Source organism: Silurus aristotelis (assembly GCF_946808225.1).
Source record: "Silurus aristotelis genome assembly, chromosome: 9".
Taxonomy (NCBI): Eukaryota; Metazoa; Chordata; class Actinopteri; order Siluriformes; family Siluridae; genus Silurus; species Silurus aristotelis.
The window spans coordinates 15,404,942-15,428,255 of NC_139582.1; the positions used below are offsets into that span (position 1 = coordinate 15,404,942).

The 23,314-nt window shown below is 40.6% G+C and overlaps 3 protein-coding genes across 6 annotated transcripts in view; all 3 read left to right on the forward strand.

The window, feature by feature from the left end:
* The first annotated feature begins 1,257 nt into the window (after window positions 1-1,257).
* Window positions 1,258-5,418, forward strand: tfb2m (transcription factor B2, mitochondrial). Its single transcript, XM_083550922.1, has 9 exons — window positions 1,258-1,474; window positions 1,960-2,389; window positions 2,526-2,617; window positions 2,796-2,949; window positions 3,435-3,583; window positions 3,901-3,990; window positions 4,203-4,265; window positions 4,360-4,511; window positions 4,821-5,418. Exons 2-9 carry the CDS (start codon window positions 1,975-1,977, stop codon window positions 5,008-5,010), a joined length of 1,305 nt encoding a protein of 434 aa, XP_083407048.1. The 5' UTR covers window positions 1,258-1,474; window positions 1,960-1,974; the 3' UTR covers window positions 5,011-5,418.
* A 920-nt stretch (window positions 5,419-6,338) lies between these two features.
* cnsta (consortin, connexin sorting protein a) lies at window positions 6,339-19,179 on the forward strand. 3 transcript variants are annotated; one of them, XR_014535195.1, is made up of 12 exons: window positions 6,339-6,494; window positions 8,707-9,057; window positions 9,696-9,835; window positions 10,201-10,231; window positions 11,263-11,349; window positions 11,426-11,531; window positions 12,160-12,181; window positions 12,673-12,754; window positions 13,151-13,722; window positions 16,197-16,332; window positions 16,699-18,348; window positions 18,399-19,179. XR_014535195.1 is itself a non-coding variant. In XM_083550994.1 (11 exons), the coding sequence occupies exons 2-11, from the start codon at window positions 8,724-8,726 to the stop codon at window positions 16,908-16,910; spliced, it is 1,722 nt and encodes a 573-aa protein (XP_083407120.1). In that variant the 5' UTR covers window positions 6,339-6,494; window positions 8,707-8,723; the 3' UTR covers window positions 16,911-19,179. The 3 variants fall into 3 exon arrangements, 2 of the variants coding, with proteins under 2 accessions (XP_083407120.1, XP_083407121.1); XM_083550994.1 differs by having other exon boundaries at window positions 16,699-19,179; XM_083550995.1 differs by lacking the exons at window positions 16,699-18,348; window positions 18,399-19,179 and adding an exon at window positions 16,585-16,644 and having other exon boundaries at window positions 16,197-16,423.
* Window positions 19,180-22,886: 3,707 nt separating this feature from the next.
* sccpdha.1 (saccharopine dehydrogenase a, tandem duplicate 1) overlaps window positions 22,887-23,314 on the forward strand; it is a 6,267-nt gene continuing 5,839 nt past the window's right edge. For both annotated transcript variants that reach the window (XR_014535203.1, XM_083551108.1), the window contains exon 1: window positions 22,887-23,271. Coding sequence is in view for 1 of the 2 variants with exons in the window: in XM_083551108.1 (XP_083407234.1) it covers window positions 23,076-23,271 (196 nt within the window). In the remaining variant the exon portion in view is untranslated. The remainder of the gene's footprint in view (window positions 23,272-23,314) is intronic.

The window sequence follows — 23,314 nt, forward strand, 5'->3', positions numbered from 1 at the left end:
GGAGGGTCAGTAGTGATTTTTCCTGTCCAGTTTCTGGTACTTGTATGGTTCAGGTCCTGGAAAATGGGCAGAGGAGCACCAATGATTTTTCTGCTGTTTTCACTCTTTGCTGTATCTGTTTCTGTCCTGTTTTGTTGCTGCTCCAAACCAGCTGCTGGTTGATGAGCACAGGACTGATTCAATGACTGCAGTGTAGAACTGCATCAACATCTCCTGTGGAAAACCAGACTTCCTTAATTGGCACAGAAATACATCCTCTGCTGGGGAAATTGCAGTGCCCAGAAACTTGAAGGTCTCCATCCACAGATGACACAGAGCTGTTGGATATTGTGAGAGGGAGTAGTGTTGAGGGGTGTTTCCTAAAGTCCACTATCATCTCCACAGTTTTGAGTGGGTTTAGCTCTAGGTTGTTCTGATGGCACCATAGCACCGGCTGCTTTACCTCCTGCTAATATGCAGACCCTTTGCCATCTTGGATGAGTCCATTGAGTTTAGAATCATCTGCAAATTCCAGCAGTTTAACAGTTTGTTCACTTGACATGCAGTCATTAGTGTGGAGCGAGAATAGCATTGGGAAGGGGACACATCCCTGAGGAGCACCAGTGCTAACTGTCTGAATACTGGAGGTAACCCCTCCCAGTCTCACCTGTTGTTTCCTGCCTGTCAGGAAGCTGCTGATCCACTGACAGATGGCAGGGGGTATAATGAGCTTTAGGAGTTTGAAGTGGAGAATTTCCAGAATGATTGTATTAAAAGGTGAACTGAAGGCGACAAACAGAATCTGGACACCTCACTGGGCAGTCAAGGTGTTGCAGCGTCATCTATCGATCTTTTTTCTCAGTAGGCAAATTTTAGAGGATCCAGCAGCTGTTCTATAACATTCTTTAAGTGGACCAATACCAGCTGCTCAAAGATCTCCATGACAACAGATGTCAGAGTGACAGTTGTTTTTCTTGTCTTCTGTCTCTGGAAGAGCTGATTTACAACCTCTTCAAAAATCATGAGCACAACTTTTATTGTGTACAGTGAGCTGTATATAAACACTGAATGAGCGGTGGACCCGTGTGCCTGAACCACAACATATTCACTTCACTGTGCACAAATTTGTCCGGCTGAGAAATTAGCATCGAACAATAGCAAAACAGTCACATGAAAAAAAAAAAAAAATCATTAACATTGTTCATATAACTGATATAAAGTTCGCACTGGACAATCGCACTGGTTTTTTCGCAGGACACTGAAACTTGTATTGGAACGCGACCCACGGAGCCGCTCCTCGGGCAGAACCAATCACAGCGCAACGGGGCGTGGTCTTTCGGAAAACGGGTGGGGAGAAGTTCGCGTCGCACTGCACGCGTGCGTTCAATGTCACATTACAAAGTGTTTGAGTCTGAACGGAGATGAAGCGATTTCCTCCCACCGCCGTGTGTCCCGTCTCAGCGGTGTAAACACACACACACCACACACTCCACAGGTCAGGACTACTTCATCATCATCATCCTCATCCTCACCATCATTAATTATTATTACTTTTAAAGTTACACGTGTTTTATTTTAGCGCAGTTAGCTGGCAGGCTAATGTAGCCACACTGCTAATAAAATAACGGAAACATCAGAGAGCTTCAGGTGCATCAATAAATAAACTTATAATCCACTGTTAATGAATTAAACTTATTATATCATCTATTAACTGCATTATTTTCAGGTGAACACATTATTATTATTATTGTTGTTGTTTTTGTTGTTGTATTCCATACTCTGAGTTTAACACACAGCACAGATTACACACACACACACTCTCTCTCTCTCTCTCTGCACTGAGCACAACAGTTGTTTTGTGTGTGTGTGTGTGTTAATTAATTAGATTAATTAACACATTAGTTGAAAATCTGTTGTTTAGTTGAAGAAACCACCCTGAATGTGCCCCCCTGCCCCCCTCTCCCACCCCCCTGCCCCCAGGTGCAGATCTCCAGCATGGCTCTGTGTTGTCGAAACAGGGTTATGGTGCAGGTTCTGGAGCGGGTGGTGTTAGCTCCGCCCCCCATGTCCAGTCAGTGTGTGTGGCGTTCTTTCTCCTCTTCTACACGTGTGTTCTCTGAGTGGACGCGGTCCTCGGTGGGTGGATTGAGGGTGGAGCAGACGTCTCGCTCCTCAGGGAGAACATGCAGGAACCTCTCTGCTACCGCCACCAACTTCCTGAACCAGCTCCGCCCCCTGAGCCGCTACGACCCGCTGGACCTGGGGGAGGTGGAGGAGAACACGCGCAAGGCCCTCACCTGCAAACACCTGCGACGCTTCATCATCGCCCCCGAGCTCGCTCGCATCGTCACCGAGCACCTCGCCCCCGACATCGACGAGGGCAAGGCCACCATCTTCGAGTGTAACCCAGGTGTGTGTGTGTGTGTGTTACCGACCAGAACTTTTGAAGCAGTTCACAATTTTGTGTGTCATGTGTTGATGTAATAGAGATTAGCCATGAAGACGCGTGTGTGTGTGTGTGTGTGTGTGTGTGTGTGTGTGTGTAGGACCAGGTGTGTTAACTCGGTCTCTGCTGAATTGTGGAGCTCACAGAGTGGTGGCGCTCGAGAGTGATAAATCCTTCCTCCCTGAGCTGCAGGTAAACATCACACATTCCATAATTGCTGAATTCATGCCCCGCCCCTTGTTGTTACCACACCCCTTATTGCTCCACCCGATGTTTAGGCTCCTCCCCTCAGAGTAGAGAAACAGGGAGAGAAAAGGTTGATGTGGTTTTGCTATAACGCTGTGTGTGTGTGTATATGTGTGTGTGTCAGGAGTTGGAGCTGAAGCTGGATGGACAGTTGCAGGTGGTCCACTGTGATTTTTTTAAGCTGGACCCGATCGGTCAGGGCAGCATGAAGCCTCCAGCCATGTTCTCTGAAAAACTCTTCACCCATCTGGGGATCTCTGAGGTGCCGTGGACAGCAGGTGTGTGTCTGTGTGTGTGTGTGTGTGTGTGTGTGTGTGTCTGTGTGTAACTACTATAACTAACATGTTAATACAGTAATTAGAATGTGATCAAAGTGGCAGAGCCGTTGCCATAGAAACTGGTGTATAGAAGGTCACATCCTGCGGTTTCTCATCTCCAAATAATAGAAGCTGAAGAACCTCCTGAACTTCACACTCGTCTCCTCACAGTCACTTTACAGGCCAGCAGGAGCTTTAGTGCTTTTTACATCGACTTAAAACACTAACACAATATCACACACACACTCACACATGCTTACACTCTCACACACACACACACACACACACTCACACATGCTTACACTCACACACACACACTCACACACACTCTCACACAAACACACACAACACACTCACTTGTGATTTGTTAAAATATCCAGCATTTTAGACATATGACTGAAGGTGTTAAAGCAGTGGTGTTTGTGTGTGTGTGTGTGTGTGTTTAGATGTGCCGGTGAAGGTGGTGGGGATTTTCTCTCAGAGGAACGAGAGGAACATGCTGTGGAAGCTCATCTATGCTCTGTACGAGCGTCTGTCTGTGTTCCGCTACGGCCGAGTGGAACTCATCATGTTTATCAGTGAGAGAGAGTACACCGTGAGTCTGTCTGTCTGTCTGTATCTCTGTCTCTCTGTCTCTCTGTCTGTCTGTCTGCTTGTCTGTCTGTCTCTCTCTCTCTTTCTTCCCTCTCTCTCTCTCTCTCTCTCTCTCTCTCTCTCTCTCTCTCTCTCTCTCTCTCTCTCTCTCTCTCTCTCTCTCTCTATCTGTTTGTCTAAGCTGATTGTCTTTCTGTCTATCTTTGTTTTACTGTTTTCCTGGATTCTGTCTTTATATTAACTCAGCTGTTCAATCAATATAAATCATCAGAATAATGTGTGTGTGTGTGTGTGTGTGTGTGTGTGTGTGTGAGACAGAAGCTGGCAGCGAGACCTGGAGATTACAGGAACTATCAGGCTCTAAGTGCTCTGTGGCAGATGGCATGTGATATCGAGCTTCTTCACCAGGTCTGTTTATTTACACTATAGTTTCTCTTACAGTTCCCCTTAATGGTTCCTCTTAAAGTTCCCTTTACAGTTCCCTGTTTAGTTCCTCTCTGTTAATAAAGATGTATTTCCTCTGACCCCAAACTGACTTTAGTAACCCAGGAACTCTACCCATTTCCATATCATGTGTGTGTATGTGTGTGTGTGTGTGTGTGTGTGTGTTTTGTTTTAAGGAGCCATGGTCGTCTTTTGTTACGGCGTCTAAGCACGGAGGTCCATCGATCCCCAGGAGCACGGTAAAGAGGATCTCCTCACACCACACACGATTTATCTGAGTGTGTGTGTGTTAATGAAAGTGTGTTAATGAACGGTGTGTGTGTGTGTTTTCAGCATGTACCTAATGATCACCTGTGCTTGTTGAGGATCACACCTCGTGAAGATTTCTTCTCCTCCTCCATCACTCCCTTTAACAGCAGCACACTGGTGATGATGGTCAAACAGTGTCTCACTAAACGTCGCTGCAGACTCATCGACAAGCTCAAGTACGTGACCACACACACGTACACACACACACGTACACACACACACACACACACACACACACACGTACACACACGTACACACACACACACACACGTACACACACACACACACGTACACACACACGTACACACACACACGTACACACACACACACACACACACGTACACACACACACACACGTACACACACACACACACACACACACACACACACGTACACACACACACACACACACACACACACACACAGCAGGGTTTACTGTAGAGATGTGAGTGATGTTACTGATGATGTGATTTGTTTGGGTGCAGTTCCTGGAGCGCGGGCAGCGGCACACACGTCCTGATGCAGATGGGACTGTTTGAGGACGTGATGACGGGACAGATTTCCCCGAGCGAATATAAAATCCTGTTCGAGCTGATGGAGAAATCAGAGGAGTTTACACAGAGCTGGCTTTACGATGAGATCCTGGAGAACACCAAAAACACAGGCTGTGGATAACACACACACACACACACACACACACACACACACACACACACACACAGGTAAAACAATATAAAGATTTTATGGTGTAATGTTACTTTACCATGGGCGTATTTATTTACCTTTTGAGTAACTATAATATAATCATTAAGCAATAATAATAAAAATATCAATTAAAATTGAGGTTTAAACATCAATTGTGTTTAATCTCATTTTTACAGAGTAAAGCAGCACTGAATTGTTGTATGTGTACATTAATGTGAAAGCCTTCAGTAAATAAAGAGGTCTTTAGCTTTATCACATTACTTCAGGGGCTACAAGGCTAACAGCTAATGGAAATCTGAAAATGTTTTTGATATTTTCCATTATGAATGTTTATGTAAATTATGTGGATATGAACTTCTAATAAAATTAAAATAAAGAGTTGTTTTGTGTTTGAACTTTTTTAGGGTAAAAGCAAGAATTAAATATAATCTAGGGTTAGGGTTATCATGGAGCGTTATGAGGTCGTTTTTATTTTAAATTCTGCTCCTGAGTAACATATGCAGTAGTATGGAGTGTTTATTTTGTCATCATAATTACTTACAGATGTTTATTAATGAGTTTTTATTGATTTATTTGTAACTCGAAATGTAGAAAAATACATTGTTTTTTTATTAATATATTTTGTTTGTGTGTAGTTGCGGATTGTGTCCACAAGATGGTATCAGTTCACACAATGTTTAACCACAACGAGTCGTTATTTCACAACTAATAGCAAACGTATCAAATAAACACGAACAATTTATCAATGTGTAAAAATAAATCTATAAATCTGAGATAAAAGACTGAATATATACAAATTAATATATATAATAAATTTACATGTTTCCTTCAATGGCTCGTACTAATTACTGATATTTGGACCAATCAGACACCGCTGCTTCATCCGGGATTCGCGAGCTAATTTAGCTAATTTAGACTACGCCAGATAGTATAAAGCTAACAAACTACTATGAGTAAAAAAAAGTCCCTAAAATATAGTATTTTTCTCCATAATAAAATATTAAACACGACATGGTTACAGCAGTTTGAACTTTAGCTAATGTAGCCAAGGTTGTCTAATGTTAGCTCGGCTGTACAGCGGGTACAGTGGGAGTGGGAGATGTAGTTTGTTTGTACACAGATTTATCCGCCAGAATTAACGAATGCAATCTGCAGTGTTGAATTCTATACGGAAAATGACACAACTCGAAAGAAAAGATATATTCTGTATAATTTATTCGTATTTGCTTTTAGAGAATCGAAACTTAAATATACTACACTCAGTTATTTTTTAAAGATCTTCTGAAATGGCTGTACATTTGATTTCCGGGTGTTGCCGTGACGTCGCGTTTGGTGAAAGTTCCCGGATGGATGTGCGGAAGTGCAGCGCTGCAGCAGAAAAAAAACTGTGAGCGGTTTAAATGAGAGACTTTAAAGCAGAGTGCGGGAATAACTCACCTGCAGCGAACACACCTGTGAGTATTATTATTTATTATCCTTTCCTTTATTTCAGTTCATACAAGATAAACGGAGATCAGTTCATAAATATGTACACCGGGGTGAAGAGAAGGAAATGTACCTGTAAAGGTGTTCATGTGTCGAGTTTATATTACAGTCAGTTACAGGATGATCATACAGAATAATAAATACTCACAATCATGCTGCAGAATAGCTCTGTTTTTATAATGAGGATTATGGATATAATGCATTATAACGCGTGTATGAATGCAGTATATAGTATAATGTGTAAGAGCTGAAGCATGTGTAATAAGGTGGTTGTGATCACACACATCTGGACTCACACCTGGACTCACACCTGGACCTGGACACATAGGGAGGATTTAATTCTTTACACTTAAGAGTAAAATATCATAACCTCCACCTCCAGAGACACTTCTCTCCTGGCTTTGGTTACATCACATCTGTTTCTGAGCGAAACTGTTTTTTGAAGTGTGACAGAATAATAATATAATAATATACAATACCAAAGAATAAACTGTGATGTGTGAAGGACGTAAAAGGACAGAAGAATCAAGGTCAAAGTTCATTTCACTGCAACCAATCAGAGAGGGAGCAAGGTATGATGATGATGAAGATGCAGAAATAATTCTTCAGTGAAGCAGTGTGTGTGTGTGTGTGTGTGTGTGTGTGTGTGTGTGTGTGTGTGTGTGTGTGTGTGTGAGAGAGAGAGAGAGAGAGAGAGAGAGAGAGAGACTCTTTCAGCTCTTCAGTACTTCTAGTTCTTCTAGTTACTCGAGTTTATCTAATGTTTCTGTCTTTCTGTTACACGAGTCTGTACATGTGAGAGACAATGATCAGGTGTCAGATAGATATCTCTGTCTCACTGTCTTGCTTCGTCTCCCTCTGTCTGAGTCCGTCTCTCTCTTTCTCTCTCTCTTTGCGTATAGAAGATTAACTTACTTCTACGCTGTTGCCGTGTCAGCAGTAATGCTGTATTAATGATTAATGAGTTGTGTCCTTCACTTCCTGTTCAGACAGTTACAGAATCACAGCTTCATCATCTGAGTTCAGACCTTCTCAGAGTGCTTAACGTTCTTAACGTTCACAGCATGAAAGCAACAACTTCTGCAGGAAGAGAAGCTACGGAGAAAAAGTGGCAAACACACTCAGAGTATCGCCTAGAACAGGAACAAACCCTGGGGGCGGAGCTACACTTCTGTATTATATAAACAGGAAAACCACAATCAGGGAAATGTTGTTTAGGATAAACACTCAATAATCCTGATCTTCTTTCCACACTGCTGAGAAGATTTGTAACATTACTAATTCTGAGTATAGTGTTATTAAGGTAGTAATTCTGTGTCATAAGTGTGTCATAAGTGTTCTTTTTGTACATTCCATTTCACATTTAGTCCCATTTACTGTTATAATGAGCTTCACTCTTCTGGGAAGATGTTCCATTAGATTTCTGCAAATTCATGCAAATACGAGGGTGTTAGTAAAGTCAGGTAGTGATGTAGATGAGAAGTTGAGGCGGTCTGGGTTGCAGTCAGTGTTCACATCCATCCCAAAGGTGTTTAATAAGTTCTATAGAGGGAGATCTTCCATTCACCCCATGGAAAGCAGATCTTCATTGTCATTCTGGAACAGGTTTGGATCTCCTACTGCAAGTGAAAGCAATATTTTATGTTGCCGCATCCAAGGACATCCGATACAATTGTGTGTCTCCAAGTTTGTGTAACAGTTTGGGAAAAATTATTAATTCAATGTATTAGTTAATTAATTTGTTTACATTTTTAAAAAATATGTATTTATGTACTTTTCCCCTATAACGAGGTCATCCCAGGTGTGTGTGTGTGTGTGTGTGTGTGTGCGTGTGTATGTAATTTACACAGTGATGTTGCGTAAGCTCATGGTGGTGTGTGTTATTGTCTCTGTCTCAGAGGAGCAGTTACTCATCAGTGTTTATTATAAGAAGAAAAAACACCCATCATAATTCTGTAGGGCGGAGTCAAGACTCCTGATTGGCTGTGCTGTTTTGGGCGGGGCCAGGTTTACACTTTGTTGATTTCTAAACAGAAGTTGTCGCATTTTTCTGTAGGTGTGAAATATTTAGAGATGTTTTTGCATTTAGTATTTAATTAAACAGAACTTGCAGAGACTCAGGCTGTGTGTGTGTGTGTGTGTGTGTGTGTGTGTGTGTGTGTGTGTGTGTGTTTTCTTCAGGTGCTCTGTGTCTGTGAATGCGTGTATGTGTGTTACTCATGAATGAGGGACGGTGGTTGAGTGACTCGGACCTTCAAAACGATGCTGGTTCCACCAGAGTTCCAGACCGGAATTGGAACCAGAACTCGATCCAAATGCTGGAGGAGGAGGAGAAGGTGCAAAGAGGACATGCCCACCTTCATCACAACATCCATCATGATCTCACCAACAACAATGGAACAGGAGGGGATGAAGAGGACGATGAAGGAGAAGATGGAGGTTTCAAGCTGGAGGAGGAGGACATGGAAATGGATAGTACCAGTTCTCCTGAATTGATACGTGATTCATCCTCACTGAGCTGCAGTCCCTCAGGTATACACACACACACACACACACACACACACACACACACACACACACACACACACACACACACCCATATGCACAGGTGTGCAATCTGTTCCACTAATGATGCAACATACAACATTACTGTAGAATTCATGTCAGGACCTCAGGATAATGAACCTTCTCATAGATTTACTGCAACCAACCTGAGAATAATCACTTTACTGCACTTCACTGCACATTACTGCACTTCACTGCACTTCACTGCACATTACTGCACTTCACTGCCTGACTGAGTCTTTTTACTGCTCCTTTTATTCAAACATACGATCCGGAGGACCCACAAAATACCACCATGTAATAACAAATTAATCAGTAAAATTACTAAAATATTACTTATTAATAGAATTAAATATGATATAATTTATAATAACTATAATTATATTAATATTGTAATAGTTTTATGGAGCTGATGTCATGTTGAGTTTTTTCACTACACTGCTTTTAGAAGCTCCAGTTGTTTATACTGTAAATCTATAAACTGAATGTTAAAGTGCATTAAAGCCTTGTTTGTGCCATGCATGCTGTATCCATGGCCTGTGTGTGTGTGTGTGTGTGTGTGTGTGTGTGTGTGTGTGTGTGTGTGTGTGTGTGTGTGTGTACAGTATGTGAAGGTCCTCTGAGTCCTGAGGAAGTCCCAGATGGTCTTTTTTCTCCTCGTGATCTTAGTCGTTGCATCTCCGAATCTCTGCGTGTGTTAGAGGAGAGAGGAGATGAGGCTGCACTGCCACACCGGCTACATCAGGTCTCCATTTAGAAATACCACCTCCATCTACACCTCTTCTTTTTATATCTTCTCCATCCACAGCTCCTCCTCCAAACATTCCTCCTTCTCTATATAAACCTCATCCTTCATATACACCTCCTCCTCCAAATATACCTTCTCCTTTCACACCTTCTCCAAATACATTTCCTTCTCCATCTTCACCTCCTTCTCCAAATACACCTCCATCTTCACCTCCTCCTCCAAATACACCTCCTTCTCCATCCATCCCTCTGTTTATATACACCTCTTTCTCTGATTTGTGGTCTTTGCTGTTGTATAAATCACATGATGGTGTTAGTGTTCAGACAGTAAATCTGATGAAATGGTATAATGTGTGATTACAGATTGCTGAATGTCTGCTGCAGGAGGAGGACTGTATCCTGTACACCTGTACATTATTACCATATCAGTGCATCTGTTTTCCTGCAGTGTTAATGAATGAAATTCTTATCCTTATGGCAGGACTTTCTTGAAATATATTTGAGTTAAAATAGTAATTAGAATGCTAATTGAGTGATGTAATCATATTTACATGTTCCTGTAATTATAGTCTTCTTTCTGTAATGAAGCAGTCGCCTGCTCACTAATGGATAAATGCTGGTGGTAATAATTACATAACGTTTAGTACACTGAAGTATAGTCACTGTCCACCTTTATCAGGAGCACCTCATTCATGCAGTTCTGCAGTAACCCACGTGGTCAGATTAGCATGTGTGGTAACCCACGTGGTCAGATTAGCATGTGTGGTAACGCACGTGGTCAGATTAGCAGGTGTGGTAACGCACGTGGTCAGATTAGCAGGTGTGGTAACGCACGTGGTCAGATTAGCAGGTGTGGTAACGCACGTGGTCAGATTAGCAGGTGTGGTAACGCACGTGGTCAGATTAGCAGGTGTGGTAAAGCACGTGGGCAGATTAGCAGGTGTGGTAACGCACGTGGTCAGATTAGCAGGTGTGGTAACGCACGTGGTCAGATTAGCAGGTGTGGTAACGCACGTGGTCAGATTAGCAGGTGTGGTAACGCACGTGGTCAGATTAGCACTAGTTACACAGCTCCCGATGTACACAGGACTTTGTCTTTTGGCAAACTGATTTATGAAGGTTGGTGCACCCTGTAACTGTGCGTGCAGCCTCGTACAGCCATTTGTCGTGTTACAAAACTAGTCTCGAAACCTTTTGATGCCACCTCGCATTACAGCAGTACAGTACATACAGTCATGCAGATACGTGTAATCTCTATATAACTGTGATGAGCAGAAACATGGAACATTGGAGCTGAATGAGTTTCCTCACGTTTCAAAAACCACTTTGGGTTCCACTTCTGTAAGCCACGCTGACTATTCGATCTGTTCAATCTGTAGTTCCACATTTTGTTGTATAGTGTATCTTTAACCGTGATGTGTGTAGACGAGAGAGCTGTGCACTTCCTCCAGCTCGAGAGACTGTACCACGAGAGAGTGCTGTTTAACATCGCTGCTCTGCAGGAGACATGGGGTAACACACCCACACACACACACACACACACACAGATTCATCAATGATGCTTATGGTTTTTTTTTCTCACTCTCAGAGAGCAGGTGGAGGTGTGGTAGAGGTGTAGATAACTCCCTTCCTCACTGTAATCTGAACTCGGAACCTATGGACAAACTGAAACACATCTGCATGACACACAGACAGTGAGTACACAAACACACACATTCAGGTAAAGTGTGTGTTGAAGTATCCATAGTGCTCATTACACTAACACACTCATTAGTGTATTGCTGTGTGGATTGGGACACGGCACGTAGCACAGACACACAAACTAACAGGCAGGTGAGCAGATATACAGATGTGCATACAGACAGATAAACAGCTGTATAGACAGTAAAATACATGTGTGTGTGTGTGTTGTGTATGTAGTGTATGATATTGTTGGGTGTATAGATGTGTGTGTTTGTGTGTGTATATGTGTGTGTTTCGTGTATCGGGTGTGTATAATAGAGTGTGTGTGTGTGTGTGTGTGTGTGCGCAGTATTTGTGTGTAAGATGTGTTTGTGTGTACAGTATCTGTGTGTGTAGAGTGTGTGTGTGTGTGTGTGTGTGTGTGTGTGTGTGCTATCTGAGCTGTGTACTAGAGTTTCAGTACTGAGGGAAAAGTGCATGACTAATATTAGCCTCCACGTCTCACACACACACACACACACACACACACACACACACACACACACACACACGCGCGCATTTACAGTACTGTGGCCAATATAAAAAAAGGATTATAATTTTATCAATTATTTTAATGAATGTGTTCTGTTATTTTTGCAGGCCTACATGGAGCTCTCGCACGGTGAGTGTGTGTGTGTGTGTGTGTGTGTGTGTGTGTGTGTGTATGAGTGTATGTAGGCAGGACCTACTGTATGCACAAAGACCAGAGAGAGTATTTATAATAAATGATATATTTATGGTGTAAATACCTGCCAGTGATGTATCTCAGTATTCTGTCTATTATATACTGTATATATTATTTATACGTCATAAATCTCTAGTAATTTGCTAGCGGTTTTTGTAATGTATAACTACACATTCCCATGTGTTTTGATTGGTCTAAAAGCCACCCAATCAGCAGCTATACCCTGCATTATAATTACATCACACATGCCTTTTCTTTTACAGAGCATGAGTCATTTATTATTATTATTATTATTATTATTATTATTATTATTATTATTATTATTATTATTATTATGCTGTACACTGCCATGCTTGATTTTTGCTCAGATTGTGTGTGTGTGTGTGTGTGTGTGTGTGTGTGTGTTCGTGTGTGTGCCCGCTGTTCAGTATGAACTGATACACAGGATCAGTGTGAACAGTGCGACCTGTGGAAAGAAGAACATCACGTCAGGATCTCCATGCAGTGACAGTGAGTTTCCTACACACACACACACACACACACACACACACACACACACACACACACACACACACACACACACACAGGTTCATAGAGAACATGCTGTAATGTCCTGCAATGCATAAGAAGCTGTTTTTGGTGTGTGTGTGTGTGTGTGTGTGTGTGTGTGTGTGTGTGTGTGTGTGTGTGTGTGTGTGCAGTGGTGTGTGTTACTTGAACATCACATGGCTCGGCATTGGGTTGCACGACCTCATTTCACTTTCACACACAAACACACATACACAACACACACTAATGTTGGCTTTATTAAAAACTGCATAAATATTGGCACCTGTCTCCTAAAAGGAGCAGAAACGTTTAAAGCGAGGGATAATATTTAATATAATATTTATTTCTCTCCGTCAGTGTCGGGGATGTTGAAGCAGGATGATGTCTCTCCTAGTGAAAGTGTCACTGCCTGTTTGGCCCAGCAGGGGGAGCCTACGCATCTCTGTGACCCCACCTACAGACCTCCTACTTTTTCTTCAGAAGCCCCACCCACCATGGAAATGACAGAAGGCTCCCCATTGACAACTACCAGAGAGGAAGCTGAGAAACAGAGAGAAGGAGAACAAGAGCATGAGAAAGAAAAAGAAGAAGAGACAGAGAGAGCATCTCAACAAGCTGGAAAAGAAGCAGAGCCTGGAGAAGGTGGAAAAGAGGCGGAACCTGGAGGAGGCAGGATGGATGTGGTGCCTGAAAAAGGCGGAGAGGAGGCGGGGCCTGCAGAATTTCACCCGAAGAAAGAAGAGGTGATGGATGGAGGAGGAGTGGAAACAGAATGTTACACTGAGCTGGATAAAGGAGCAGAGAAACAGGAAGTGGAACAGGAAGAGGAAGTAGAGAAAGCTGTGGAAGCTCTGGACTTCGAAGAGGACCTTCAGAGGCCAGAGGATGCCCTGTTGGATGACCTCGCCAAACGCATCCAGGTGGAGGAGGTGAGGAAGAAATATATATCAAATAAGAAAAATGTCCACAGGCTTAAACAAATATATTATAATAATTTAAACAGCTTAAAATAAAGGTTTATATTTGTGTAAAATTATACAAATTTATGTCAAATAAGCAAATAACAATAATTTGCATAATTATGCAAAAACACCATCAATGCAGTGTTGTAGAAGGTGTTACAATTGAAAATGCACATAAAAGCTGTTGGATGAAGACACACACACACACACACACACACACACACACACACACACACATCTCAGCAGTGTGTGTGATGTCATTGTGATGTCATGGGGCTGAATGAGAGCACTGTGTGCTGAGTGAGATGCAGATTTCTCCTGAACTTCTGTAGTGACAATGAACTCTTTCAGATCAGGAAAAGGTCACATGATCAGAGCTTAACTGAAACACTGCGCAAAATAAAACTCGAGTTTGGTGCGTGGATCTGCTCATGCTATCATTTAGGAATACAGGAGTTCCAAAACCTGTAATGAAATCACTCCAAATGGACATTCAGAATTTTACTTTGCGAAGAAAATGAGTAAGAAAGTGCAGACTGTGAGTTTCTCTCAGGTCATGACCCCTAGTCTGGGAAAACATCAGCACCTGTTTCACGTCTCCTGATCACTTCCTTCACCTGGTGGTAAGGAGGAGGCATTTAACACACTGTTGTGTGTCGGGCGTCATGTTAGCAGGAAACCTGGTCAGATGTCATTTCCACGTGAGGATTAATGATGACCTGACGTATAAGCCTGATGGAATAGTCATGTCTCTCTGTAGAGCACTCAGACTGACTGTGAGCATACTGGGCTGCTCTGGCGTCAGCTCTGCTCTATAATAGAGCTTTAATGGGTGTGCGCAGAAGTGTGTGTGTGTGTGTGTGTGTGTGTGTGTGTGTGTGTGTGTGTGTGTGTGTGTGTGTGTGTGTTTTAAATCGTGTGTTAGCAGTAAAGGAAAAATTCCATGAGCAGTAGATTACTGTAATTCCTGCAGCAGAGGATCGACTCTAAACTCCCCACTACACTTCAATAAATTCTAAGTATAAAAGTCTGATAATAGGGTGTGTGTGTGTGTGTGTGTGTGTGTGTGTGTGTGTGTGTGTGTGTGTAGTAAGTTTCTCTCTGGTAAATTAGTTTTATTTATCAAAGCTATAATAACAATCCATTTAAATCTGTTAGTTTAAATTTAGCACACTAATGCTGTATAATGGAATACATTAATTATGCGTATGTGTGTGTGTAGGTGTGTGTGTGTAGGTGTGTGTGGTGTGGTAATTGATTACACAGAAGTGTTTATGAATAGAGGTCATAGATAATAGTTATGGCTGAGCAATAGTACTGATGTTGGTGTTTTGAGTTATAATGTTTTGTGTACACACACACACACACACACACACACACAAACACACACACAAACACAGAGGGTAAGTGTTTTGTTTTGTTCTCAGTACTCGTATAGATACAGTGATGAGGAAATTAATTGTGTAGATGACGCACTACAGCCGATTCTGAAACTCTGATCACTTTAATGTCTGATTCTAATAACATCATCAATATCATCATCAATTACATCATCAATATCATCATCAATTACATCATCAATAACATCATCAATATCATCATCAATTACATCATCAATATCATCAATTACATCATCAATTACATCATCAATAACATCATCAATTACATCATCAATAACATCATCAATATTATCTTTAATTACATCATCAATATCATCATCAATTACATCATCAATATCATCATCAATTACATCATCAATAACATCATCAATAACATCATCAATATCATCATCAATATCATCATCAATATCATCAATAACATCATCAATATCATCATCAATATCATCATCAATAACATCATCAATTACATCATCAATAACATCATCAATATCATCATCAATTACATCATCAATATCATCATCAATTACATCATCAATTACATCATCAATATCATCATCAATTACATCATCAATATCATCATCAATTACATCATTCTTGGTTAAAATATAAATCTGTCTGTTTATCACTTTGTTTCACACACACTAACTTTAATCCAGTATACATTTTTTTTTTACAAATATTTATTTAAAAAATATTTTTATTTACTGTGTTAATAGTGATCATCTTTATCTTCTTTCACCAGGGTGTCATAATTTTTTTAACTGAATTCTTCTTCTTCTTATTATTATTATTAGAGGTCGACTGATTCATCGGTTTTGCCGATTAATTGTTGATAGTTGATTGCTGGAACTATGGGCTATTGGCAAAAATCCATACCGATAGTTTCAGCCTCTCTTTTCTCTCAATCTGTCTGTCTCTCTCTCAATCTGTCTCTCTCTCTCAATCTGTCTCTCTCTCAGCCTGTCTCTACGTGGGTTTAATTTTTAACAGTGTGTTCCACCATCTCTTTCTCTAATTAGTCTCTTTCTCTCTGGTCCTCAGATCACTCCTGCCTCAGGTCTCGTCTCTATCCTGAAGAGAAGAGTGTGTGATGAAGGAGAAGACAACACTTCCACCAACAAACCCCTCACTAAACGCAGAGTTCGCTTCCATGTTCCTGATGAAGGCCTTGAGAACGGTACATATAAACTTTACACACACCACACACACGGACACACTTAATCATACACTCCTAATGACTGTTTGTGTGTAGAAGAGCAGACAGACAGGTAGCAGAGCAGACAAGTCAAGTCAAGTGTATTTCTATTGCGCTTTTCACAACAGACATTGTCTCAAAGCAGCTTTACAGAATTTAACAGTTAAAGTGAACGATGTGTTTTTATCCCTGATGAGCAGCATGGGGACTGTGACAAAAAAAAACTCCAGACAGGTAGAAGAGCAAACAGACAGGTAGAAGAGCAGACAGACAGGTAGAAGAGCAGACAGACAGGTCAATAATATTATCAGGTGTGTTATGAGTCTCAGTCTTTCTCTTTAAATACAGATGAGGTGGGCGGAGATTCCTGGCTCCTCCTGCTCCTTTTGTGCCTGGTTACCGTGGTGATCAGTGTGGGCGGGACTGCCCTGTACTGCGCGTTCGGCGACGCCCAGTCCAGCGTGTGCACGGACTTTTCGCACAACATCGATTTCTATTTGGGGAAGGTGCAGCGCAGCGTCGACGACATCACACACTTCTTCTCTTCTTCTAGCTCGTAGCCTACATCCTTCCATCTTTCTTTCTCTCTCTCCATCTGTCTCTCTACCTCTGCCACTGTCTATTCATCACTCTGGATCAAAAGATCAGCCAGTCAGAAGATGAGAGACAGAATGAGAGCGCTGATTTTTCAGGGTCTGGCTGGATATACAGGTGTTGATGATGTCACAACTCTGTAGCATGTTGATGTCATGCTGCTATACCAGAGTTGATGATGTCCTTCATCATTTCCAGGAGCAGCATGTCACTTAAAATTATCTTTTTACACTTTCTTTAATTGAGTTAAAATTCAGAGAAAGTAAGTTGTATTTCTGCAGTTTTTGTCTTAGCAGGAAATGAAGGGCGGAGCACGTGACATTATTTATCACGTTAATTATCACGTTACACAACATCACACAGTAATGATCCTACAGCCGTGAGGTTTAAGGTCGCTAAATAAAATCATTAGCCGGCTAACGTTAGCCCTGTGTTAGCCATTCATTAGCGTAATTATGTTTTATATGTCTAGTCAAAAAAGGCTACTAGTGATGTCACAATATCATGTTATGTGATTGGGTGTTCAAATTAGATTAAAGCTCTGACCACTTTTTATCATTTTATAGCGACATACTTTTAAGTCTTAACTTTGCGAGTCTCAGCATAGCGATTTCTGTTCTGTACCATGATGATAATGACAGAGACAGTTAATTAATGATGTATAAATTGTTTGGGTGACAGATTTAAGTGGTTATGATTTAAGTGTGATGTAACATAAGGGACAGAAGAGCAATATGTAGGAAAATGTTTTATTGTAAGATTTTTTTAAAAAAAGTAGTGAGGAGCGACAGAGTCTGGAATTTATCCCTGTTTTTGCTAATTGTTTTGTGTGTGTGTGTGTTTGAGGGATGTTTCCTCTGTGATTGATAGCACTAATTTGTATTTGACCCTGCAGTAACGCTGAATCACAGCCTCTCCCACACTTCAGCAGTGTAGCTAGCAAGAATGCTACAAACCATTCATAATAACACATGAACTACTTCAACATTCATATATAAATGGGCTAAAACATTAGCTTTTTGCATCTCCGTGAAATAAGATTAAACTCGTAGATTATTATATTGACGTTAATGCTGGTTAACGTGTTCACCCTCATTAGCTGTAATTACAGCGTCTGTGAGTTTCAATGATCAGAGATCAGGAATTTGTTCAATCGTGTTATTTGTGTTTGATTAATTATTTTACAGGACCTAATTTATTAGTCATGTCTCAACCCCTCTGACCTCACACACACACACATGCACACACACACACACACACACACACGCACACTGAGTCTTATTTTATAAGCTTTATTATTATTTTTTTAATTCATGTTGTTTGTGTGTGTGTGTGTGTGTGTGTGTGTGTATATGTAACTGTTTTTTAATTTTTATTTCTTTGAGCACAGAACACACACACACTGTATTAAAAGCTGCTGTATGTGTTCTTCAGTAGGCTGTCGGTGTGTGAAGAAGCTGTAAATGTGTGTTGTTGGTGTTGTTGGTGTTACGGTTCTCGTGCACTCTGCTCCTCTGGCCGGCTCAGACGGAGACGTGCTCCAATATTTATTTAAACCGAGGACAAAAGTCTGATTATTTTCATCATGATAACATCGTTTCTCCTGCTCTATTCTTCTGTAAATGTCCATCAGTCTGACCTTTTAAATATAAATGTCTAAATATATAAATATAATTTCTGTTTAAAATGATTTTGATGTAAATAGTGTAAAAACCATTACATTATTGTGTCTTATTGAGAGTCACAGAGCTTCTCTTTGGAGTTCAGACACGCCCAGTGCAAAGCTCCACTCTGATTGGCTGTTTAGTATTCACCCAGTAACCAATCAGAGGGCTCGTGTGAGTGGACGCTGTACTGGGCATTACTGTAGAGCTGATGTTATAGCGTGTTATAGCTTGTATAAGACGGGTGTTTTTAGTCAGTTACAGAGTGCTAAGAACCACACTGTGTTCATTAATGTTCATCTCCACATTTACACCAAATTCATCAACTGAAATATTAAAAATTATTATTTTATTATGAAAAATGTTACTCCAAACTTCAGATTTTCTTTATTCAGTGTTTTTTTTTTTTTATAAAATAATATTTATTACTGTAATATTACACACATGACCCTTTTACAGTCTGGTTCTAAGTCAATATGATTTTTTTTCTTCCTTTTATTGTACAAAAATATCTGAGAAAACACAATGAGATAAAAACACAGGTGTTAATAATAAATCAGTTTCACTGTCAGCAGATGTGTTCATGTTCTTTATTTCTCAGACTTTATTACAAATCTCAGCCTGTTTTATTGACCACGTTTTCCGTATTAACTATTTACAAGTCATTTATACACCAGAGCGTTCTGTATGTGAAGTATAAGTATGTGATGTTTTACACAATATTTTATTTTAGGGCTGAAGATTAATTTTAAAATTATTCTATTATTTATTTATTATAGTTACTCGTCTCATATAAATATTGTTGTTGTTGTTATTATTATATATTTTTTCCTGCACCACAAACTTTCAATTCAATTCATGTTTATTTGTATTGAGTTTTCAATAATTAACATGATCTCAGAGCAGCGTTACACTGATAATGTGGTGAGTAAAAATAAAGATGTTCTTTATAAGTGTAAGTTTGTCCCTGATGAACAAGTCGGTGGAGTCTGTGGTGAAGGAAAAACTCCCCGAGATGGAATAAGGAAGAAACCTTGAGAGGAACCAGACTCAAGAGGTAACCTCATCCAAACTTTCAGCCACTGAGACATAAAATATAAAGCATTTGTATAAAAATGTTAAACTTAATATATTGCTGCAACAACTAATTCGATAAAATAAAAAATAATCGATAATGAAATTCGTTGTGAACAAAAGCTTCAGGTTTAAGTGTTAGCGTGGCGGTAAGATAACTGGGGAAACCAGACAACCAGCAGCAGGAAAAAGTGTGTGTCCCAAATCATCCAAGGCATGAAAGCATTTTATATTAAACGTAACAAAGAAAACTGCACCTGGAACTGATGGAAAGTGAAGTTTGTGTGGAAGTACATCAGTGATGCACGTGAAAAGAAAACACACTGAAGTCACGGCTGAAGGTGAAACATCAAACACCATCAAACACCATATGCGGCTTTTACATTTTTTAAGTACTTTTATAAATAAAAACCATGAAGTCAGGTTTTATATAGTTATAATAAGCAAAACATCCAATCTTTTTATTTTATCTGATTAATCAATTCATCAAGAAAAAAAATTGTCTGATTAATCGATTATCAAAATAATCGTTAGTTGCAGCCCTAAACTTAAATATAATCAGATTTTTTAGACAACCTGAAGTTAAAATAAACAAAATTAAAAAAAGTATATATATATATATATATATATATATATATATATATATATATATATATATATATATATATATATATATATATATATATATATATATATATATATATATACAGTGAGGAAAATAAGTATTTGAACACCCTGCTATTTTGCAAGTTCTCCCACTTAGAAATCATGGAGGGGTCTGAAATTGTCATCGTAGGTGCATGTCCACTGTGAGAGACATAATCTAAAAAAAAAATCCAGAAATCACAATGTATGATTTTTTTTAACAATTTATTTGTATGATACAGCTGCAAATAAGTATTTGAACACCTGAGAAAGTCAATGTTAATATTTGGTACAGTCGCCTTTGTTTGCAATTACAGAGGTCAAACGTTTCCTGTAGTTTTTCACCAGGTTTGCACACACTGCAGGAGGGATTTTGGCCCACTCCTCCACACAGATCTTCTCTAGATCAGTCAGGTTTCTGGCCTGTCGCTGAGAAACACGGAGTTTGAGCTCCCTCCAAAGATTCTCTATTGGGTGTAGGTCTGGAGACTGGCTAGGCCACGCCAGAACCTTGATATGCTTCTTACAGAGCCACTCCTTGGTTATCCTGGCTGTGTGCTTCGGGTCATTGTCATGTTGGAAGACCCAGCCTCGACCCATCTTCAATGCTCTAACTGAGGGAAGAAGGTTGTTCCCAAAAATCTCGCAATACATGGCCCCGGTCATCCTCTCCTTAATACAGTGCAGTCGCCCTGTCCCATGTGCAGAAAAACACCCCCAAAGCATGATGCTACCACCCCCATGCTTCACAGTAGGGATGGTGTTCTTGGGATGGTACTCATCAATCTTCTTCCTCCAAACACGTTTAGTGGAATTATGACCCAAAAGTTCTATTTTGGTCTCATCTGACCACATGACTTTCTCCCATGAGTCCTCTGGATCATCCAAATTGTCATTGGCAAACTTAATACGTGCCTGGACATGTGCTGGTTTAAGCAGGGAAACCTTCCGTGCCATGCATGATTTCAAACCATGACGTCTTAGTGTATTACCAACAGTAACCTTGGAAACGGTGGTCCCAGCTCTTTTCAGGTCATTGACCAGCTCCTCCCGTGTAGTTCTGGGCTGATTTCTCACCTTCCTTAGGATCATTGAGACCCCACGAGGTGAGATCTTGCATGGAGCCCCAGTCCGAGGGAGATTGACAAGTCATGTTTAGCTACTTCCATTTTCTAATGATTGCTCCAACAGTGGACCTTTTTTCACCAAGCTGCTTGGCAATGTCCCCGTAGCCCTTTCCAGCCTTGTGGAGGTGTACAATTTTGTCTCTAGTGTCTGTGGACAGCTCTTTGGTCTTGGCCATGTTAGTAGTTGGATTCTTACTGATTGTATGGGGTGGACAGGTGTCTTTATGCAGCTAACGACCTCAAACAGGTGCATCTAATTTAGGATAATAAATGTAGTGGAGGTGGACATTTTAAAGGCAGACTAACAGGTCTTTGAGGGTCAGAATTCTAGCCAAAAGACAGGTGTTCAAATACTTATTTGCAGCTGTATCATACAAATAAATAGTTTAAAAATCATATATTGTGATTTCTGGATTTTTTTTTTTAGATTATGTCTCTCACAGTGGACATGCACCTACGATGAGAATTTCAGACCCCTCCATGATTTCTAAGTGGGAGAACTTGCAAAATAGCAGGGTGTTCAAATACTTATTTTCCTCACTGTATATATATATATATATATATATATATATATATATATATATATATATATATATATATAATTTTTTTATTTTTTTATCAATATTCAAAATTAGATTTTGTCTCGTTTGCAGCTTCATTTCTTTTCCTTTGAAAATTGAGTTTGGAATCTAAAGACTGTCAGTGACATCACACTTTTCAGTGACATCATCAGAACTGCCTCCATATCATTTATGCATATTTTAAAAAGGTTGGATTATAAACCCAGTAGAAGCTCATCACAATGATTTTCCCTCAATATTTAAATCCTCAGCAGTCCATCAGTCTACTGCTGTAATTTAGCTCTTAATGAGTTTGTAGAATTTAGTGGGTATTTAATTCAGGGGTATCTGGAAAGCACTTTTAACAACATACTTTCTCCAAATGCAGCTTTATAGAAGTAGATTATTATATACATGTTTAATAAATTACTCCCTGAGCCAGAGTTCACATGGTGAGATGGTATGAGGAAGAAACTTTGTGAAGAAGAAGGTTCAAATAGAAAACTCTTATACTTATCCTCATCTGGGACACTGTTCCATCCTGAACCACTGTATCTGACTGTTCATATTAATTATAGTTCAGATCCATCTGGATGGTTCTTAACCTCATGGATCTTCAGGCTATTTATGTGGAGAACATCCTCAGATACACTGAGTGATTTCAGATGGAAGAAGACTCCATGCAGAGCTTCAGGGTGGATCAGGCAGGTTTGGAGAGTAGAAGAGGAGGATCTCAGGAGCATTGCACAGGCATGAGGGAGCTCTTGGGTGTAAAGCTTGCAGGTTCTACACTTATTGGGTTCTACTGTGTAGTGTGTATGAGATGGTCATGGGGTGCGCGCTTTTATTCTGAAATCTGAACTTCCTGGTTCTGACACACGCGCACAGGTGGAGTTTCACGGAGAAACGCAGGCGCATGCACGAACTCCAAAGTTGACGTCTCACTGTCCCGGAGTCTCCCTGTGTCTCTCTCTGTGTCTCCCTGTGTCTCTCTCTGTTTCTCTCAGTGTCTCCCTGTGTCTCTCTCTGTCTCTCTCTCTGTCTCACTGTAATCCTCGGTGATGGCGGCACGCGGCTCCTCTTCCAGGCCCTACCAGCTCATCGTGTTCGGGGCTTCGGGCTTCACGGGCCGCTACGTGGTGGAGGAAGTGGCGCGGAGCAGCGCGGAGGTTTCGGGTGGAGATCTGAAGTGGGCCATCGCGGGTAGAAGCAGAGACAAGCTGGAGAAAGTTCTGGAGGAGACCGCTCAGCAACTCGGTACTGCTCTCAACTACAGTTTATTACCAGTTATCTGTTCAGG

What these genes read in the sequence shown, in the direction of transcription:
- tfb2m (XM_083550922.1), top strand. Translation starts at nt 1,975, where the DNA reads ATGGCTCTGTGTTGTCGAAACAGGGTTATGGTGCAGGTTCTGGAGCGG. An exon ending in CATCTTCGAGTGTAACCCAG is followed by an intron (nt 2,390 to 2,525) that starts GTGTGTGTGTGT and finishes GTGTGTGTGTAG; the next exon opens with GACCAGGTGTGTTAACTCGG. An exon ending in CCTTCCTCCCTGAGCTGCAG is followed by an intron (nt 2,618 to 2,795) that starts GTAAACATCACA and finishes TGTGTGTGTCAG; the next exon opens with GAGTTGGAGCTGAAGCTGGA.
- cnsta (XM_083550994.1), top strand. Translation starts at nt 8,724, where the DNA reads ATGCGTGTATGTGTGTTACTCATGAATGAGGGACGGTGGTTGAGTGAC. An exon ending in TGCTCTGCAGGAGACATGGG is followed by an intron (nt 11,350 to 11,425) that starts GTAACACACCCA and finishes TCTCACTCTCAG; the next exon opens with AGAGCAGGTGGAGGTGTGGT. An exon ending in AGGATCTCCATGCAGTGACA is followed by an intron (nt 12,755 to 13,150) that starts GTGAGTTTCCTA and finishes TCTCTCCGTCAG; the next exon opens with TGTCGGGGATGTTGAAGCAG.